We start from the raw sequence: 5889 nt of genomic DNA, 5'->3' as shown, positions 1-5889 counted from the left end.
GTTTTGGTTGGAGAAGAGAGTGAGATGTGGAATGCAAAAATGCATGGGTATTGAGAGGTATATATATTAATAGTTTCATGCGACAAAATTAACAAAGTAACAAAAACGGAAAAAAGGAAGTTGACAACAGAATCAGAGACTCAAGGGCCTTTTGACCGCCCAGACATGACATAATTCTCAGTAGAAATTCGTCCCGTCATGTGACAGACAACTTCGAATTTTTTTTTAATGATTTTTTAATATATCGCTAATAATTTATCAGTAATCATATAACTAAACATTTTTTTGTGGAACTTATAATTATTGTTAGTTCACATATTTTAAGTAAAGACAAATTATTGAACATTCAATGCGATCTTAATATTATGTTCACACATTACAGCATACACAATCTCAGTATTAAGAACATTTTCTTTTGTTCCTTTTTTTGTTTTTTAGCGCATTATATAATTACATATATAACAAGATTCTTTCAAAAGGTGTGACTTAAATTCTTGTGAATTTGATTGTCTAAACAATAAAATATATTGATACAGATTAAAAGAAACTGCAATTAATATGTTATAGGAGAATAATGTTTAGTAAAATATAATATGATCGGTCCTTTACGCGTTATCCGTCACCGCCCTTAGGACTATGCTTAGAAAATTAAAAATAAATAACTAAAAGTGTACTTAACTCAAATGGGCTTTCATAATTCATGCTTTCGATATTATTATTAATTAACTACATTTATATGTAAATATTGTTTTATAATGATTCAGTCAGAGTAGATATATCATGCATGCACTAATTAACAAATTATAGTTTTCGAATCATGATGTAGGCAGCATAATACATTGTAATACGTGCCATATTTTATTTTAATGTTATATTATTTATAATAGTATTTTAAAATAATAAAAATGTTTTTAATCCAATAAATATACAATTGAACAAAAATATATAATAGTTTTAGAACAAAATTAATTTTAAAAAATTATATATAAATATAATTATTTATATTGAAACAAAAAAAGAAATAGAAAAATAAAATGATGCATTAGATAATTATTATTATCTATTAAAAATAAATAATAGATAATAATAATTATCTTCGACGAAAAAATAACGGTATGGTATTATATTCGACGAAAGGGTTAAACTTCAGATTAAAAAGGGGGGGGGGACAATAAAATGTAAAGCCAAACCGACAGCATTTGTCTTTAAAGAAAACGGGTTGGCCACTTAAATTGACCCATTATATATATACATCTATATGTACTATATACTACACAAATTGCATACACATATACATACGGATATGCATACGCATTGGCAGAAATACATGTGGGAGTTAATTAAAGTAGGACCATTTATGCTTCCCGAGCCCCATGTATATATGTATATATATATATATATATATATATATGTATATATATATATATATATATATGTATTTGTCCTCCGTTTTTATTTTTCAGGTTTACTCGGTGGCATTCTATTTGAGGGAAATTCTTTGGTTGAATTATCATTTTACGACTGTATATATCGAACCGGATTCGTTAGTTATCATTTTGTATACCAACAATGGGACTTCTTCTTCTTTTTTTTTATAAAAATCTTTCTATGAACCTTTTTTTTTGTGCTAAAATAGAATTATTGTATAGATATAAAAAAATTTGTCATGAGTTTGAACATTAAATTTGAGAAGGTATTGTATATTCTAAATCACTCGGATGACTTTCAGTCACGGGATTAGTATGAACCTTGATCTAATATATCCGTTTACAAAAAAAAAAAATCTCTACAAACACGATCATTCACATGAGCTATATATAACAAAGAACCACGACTTGATATTATTTCCAGAAATAATTCTCCATAAAAATTATCGATGGACCCAATTAATAATTAATAATAATTGATAAACAAAAAATAGGTGAAAATAATTGATGAAATAAAACAAAATAAAATAAAAAAATCCGGTGGACGATCGCAAGCCAATGGTAGCCGTTGGATTGTGCCCCCATATTTTCCGGGGACCGTTGTTCGTTATAGATTTGACTCGCCAGTTAAACTAACAAAAACTGGAATATTCCTTGTATATAATTATTTATAACGATAAATAAATATTATAATTATTCTAAAAGAGTAAAATAATAGTTTATTCGATTCGGTCATCAACCAAAATCTAAGTAGGATCAAATTGCCGAATAATCAAACAGTCGTTATGATATTTCCCATTTGTTTTTGTTGATTAATGCGAGAAAATGGGTCACTGATTAACAAGCAAGTCTTAATTTATAACGTTACACAATAATATTTGCAAATAATATATTCCGGTTTTGATCATACTATAGCCCTTGATTTCGTTTCTCAAACAACCAAAAGATATCAGTCAACTCATACAATATATATATATATATATATATATATCTGTAAATTAGCGAATAAATAAAATTACCGTTTTAGACTTGGAATTTTTCACCCATTTAAAAAAACGGGTTCGTGAGTCACTTCGTCACGGTCGAGCCACCAATTGTCTCGCAAGCCACAATTTTTTTTCAATATTTTTAGTTGATTTGCGAGCCGAGATAGAACCAAACATCTTCTAACTCGGTTGAGAAATGAGTCGGACCGTATCGATCGAGCTCCAACATTTTGAACGGGTGACGATCCGAGTTAACCCGGACCAAACCAATTCCTTTTACACCCATCATAATTAATCATTATATTATACAATTTCTCCATTTTAATTCCTAAAAAATCGACAGGGGATACAATAAAATCCCGTAGTCAAAGTGGAATGATACCAAAAATTTTCGTCCAGGTAACTAGTTGGGAAAAAAAGCACGTGTCTGGGGCGGATTAAAATCTGCATGGGAAAAGAGAGAATATAACTAACACGGGTGAGGTGAGGGAGCCACATGGTTATGTAGTAGAAACAGGGTTAAGAATGCATGTGAAAGGCCTTAGGGTTTTTGCATGCGACCCCACAAAATATTTTAGGTCATTTAAATCGGTGACAAACCAACGTGACTCTTCACGTTCTTCCAATGGACCTATTGCCCCCCCTTCTCTTCACAAATCGCGCAAAAAGAAATGAAACCGATGGCCCATTTGTTGTTCTCTCTCCCTCTAAATTATATATATGTTTTGGTAATATAATATGCAATCATTGATTCGTTCCATTTCTTTTTGTTCGGTTCCTGGTGGGTCTAGATTCGAATCTCTATTCTTTCTTTTTAGAGTTTAATTTAGGTTTATTTAGCATGTAATCAAACGTTGCTTATATGTCCACTAGTACAAATTAGAAACCCAGTCGGATATCGATTTGCGAGTTACAACAAAAAAAAACCCAACCAAATTGAAAAAAAAAGTAATCAATTATGTTACCATCCTATTTTGTCAGCCATGACTCAGATATCAAACAAACAAACTGTCACCTTGCATCGAATAAACAACACAGTATGAAGAGCTCATGTTTATGTCTGTGCATGAGTGCGTGTTTGTATCTCTATTTCTATATATATATTATATGAGCGGCGTGGTGGGTGAAGTTTTGCATGTAAGGATGAATTATGGAACGCACATGAGCCCGAAAGGTGTCATGTGAATCTTTGTAAACATGAACGCCCACATTTTGCGTTGTAAATATGTAAAAAAAAAAATATCTATATATACGTGTAACACGCATTTCATGGTGTATTATAGTGTTATAACTTAGCCACATAAAATATAGATATGTTTGGTCACTGATCAAGTTTCGTAAGTGCGTTATTTATGTCGTTGCCATTGTCGAAAGCAGCTCTTAAACTCGGGAGTGACAGATCCAGAATTCCAACGGGCTCAGGCGCATTGGTCAGAGAAAATGGGCCCCAGGCCCATTGGTCCAACTAAACGCTGCTGACGCTCGCACCAGCCAAGCCAACCACAAACAACCGCCTGGTTTGGTTTGTAGAAATGCATGGGAGTGGGAGTTTCAGTTGAACATAGAAGAAAACTGTTGATATAAATGGTTGAAGGGTACAACATTTAAATGTGAAAAAAAAAAATACAACGACCGAGAGGATCTCTGGCAATTTGATCTGAATTAATAACAGAGGCAGAGCAACGGAAGCCATTTTAATGCAAAGGCTTGAGGTGGAAGACTTGGCAGTTGGGGCTGTATGATCTCTTGGAGGCAGCCTGTTCAAACTTCTTGCTTGCCCCTTCGTTCTCTTCCAAGTTGGTCTGGAAGAAAAACCGTATCCACCACGACGAGCTTCTCATCTTTGCCTGTCATCATCAACGCACCCGTTGTGTCTCATTTACTCATTGAACCCCGTTAAGGTGCCGCTATTCAACTAGAATATATATCAGACCATATTGTAGGGGTGTGCGCTTCGGTTTCCGGTTTTAGAAAATCTATATTCGTTCGGGTTTTATGTTAGATTCAATTTGGTTGGATTTCAGTTTTTAATGATAAAAATGCTTAGTTTCTAAATAAATTGACAGTCTTTCCAACTATTTTATATTCGATCCGGGTTTGGTTTTTCAGTTATAAAAATATCATAACCATTTTGATTTTTATATCGTATTCGATCCAATTACGATTACGTGTTATTCAAGTCGGATCAATTTGATTTATGAATAACCTAACCAAATGCCCACCCCCTAGTAGAAACCCCTAAATTCCCTTTCAGATAGGAAACTAAATGCCGGAGTAAAATGGGATGGTTTCATAGATAACCCATAAGAAGAATGGTGCATCATGATGGCAAACTTACCGGTCGTCCAAATTTTGACAATTCCGCGACTTTAGCTCTTTGTTGTCCGGGGTAACCTAGAAGAGCAGTCCAAGACAAGGTTTAGGCATGTGAGGAAATAGGTAAAACATTTCAGACATGTGAAAGATTATCCGTCTTTGTTCTACATCTTTCGTCTCAAGTTTTCGGTTTTGGTTACCTGCAAAAAGAACGAGGCCGTCAGAAGCCACCCTCGCCAATTCGGGGACAGTCTTATTCAGGTATTTGGGTGAGAGGTAATCCACCGCATCTGAAACAACCACGAGAGAGAACGACTTTGATCGGTAGGGCAGATGGAATTTGATATCGGCCACACGTACAAAGCCTCTGCGCACAAGACTTTTGCAGTGAGGATCAGCATCCTCTATGTCATATGGTTCGACGCCCCATGCTTCGGTCTCTTCTTCCTTCAACAGAGTAGAGACGATCGAGCATGTATCAGGGCCAATGTGCAGAACTTTGCGCATACTATCTCCATATGCCTTTTTAAGAACAGGAATGGCTCTTTGGACTTCAGACGTGCAAGAATAGTCACCTGAAAATTTGGAATAAATTTGAAGGATATTTAAAACCTGTGAGATTACACTTACTAGCTGAATTTACATCAAGCAACTGAGTTGGCCAAACAGATGAAAAGTGATACCATTTGATAAATGGTATTCAATACAAGTTCTAAGACACCAAACTGATTAACCAAGATCAACCATTGGCATCTCAGCCAAAGTAAAACGACCCCAGAAGAGAATGAGAACATCAACTGAAAAATGGAATATGTGAGCACTGACCCAACATTTTCTCTTAATCTCATTTATTGCAATACGACGCTGATGCAAATATGAGAAACAGAGCATACCTGTGACCTTGTTGATATCTTTTACACTTTTGAAGATACCTGTATTGTGGGAAAGAGAAGACAATTCAGTTGAGCGCATAGACGATCAAGTTAGACAGAACGTAAACACATGCTGCAAGAAGATGTCTAGTACACTCAATTGAGCAAATACACACCCAAGCCACTGTAAGCATAACCAATGAGAAAGCACGCTCCCTGAAAATTTGAAACTATATCACACAACATAAGACAAATGATTTGTAGGGCAAGCAATAACCTGTCCTAGGG

The 5889-nt window shown here is 34.4% G+C and overlaps 1 protein-coding gene across 3 annotated transcripts in view; it reads right to left on the bottom strand.

Annotated features, from left to right (window-relative positions):
• Nucleotides 1-3968: 3968 nt before the first annotated feature.
• The window catches only part of LOC104819274 (uncharacterized protein At3g49720-like), a 2879-nt gene continuing 958 nt past the window's right edge, over nucleotides 3969-5889 (bottom strand). For 2 of the 3 annotated variants that reach the window (XM_010549265.1, XM_010549266.1), the window contains exons 3-7: nucleotides 5778-5817; nucleotides 5623-5661; nucleotides 4930-5304; nucleotides 4752-4807; nucleotides 3969-4260 (exon numbers count right to left, since the gene is read on the bottom strand). In XM_010549265.1, coding sequence (XP_010547567.1) covers nucleotides 4108-4260; nucleotides 4752-4807; nucleotides 4930-5304; nucleotides 5623-5661; nucleotides 5778-5817 — 663 coding nt within the window. In that variant the 3' untranslated portion in view covers nucleotides 3969-4107. Of the gene's footprint in view, nucleotides 4261-4751; nucleotides 4808-4929; nucleotides 5305-5622; nucleotides 5662-5777 lie in introns of all 3 variants that reach the window. The other variant, XM_010549267.2, reaches the window with a different exon arrangement.

This window comes from Tarenaya hassleriana, unplaced genomic scaffold (assembly GCF_000463585.1).
Source record: "Tarenaya hassleriana unplaced genomic scaffold, ASM46358v1 Cleome3, whole genome shotgun sequence".
NCBI lineage: Eukaryota > Viridiplantae > Streptophyta > Magnoliopsida > Brassicales > Cleomaceae > Tarenaya > Tarenaya hassleriana.
Note: the sequence above shows the minus strand (reverse complement) of the source record. Positions and strands in the feature narration are given on the sequence as shown.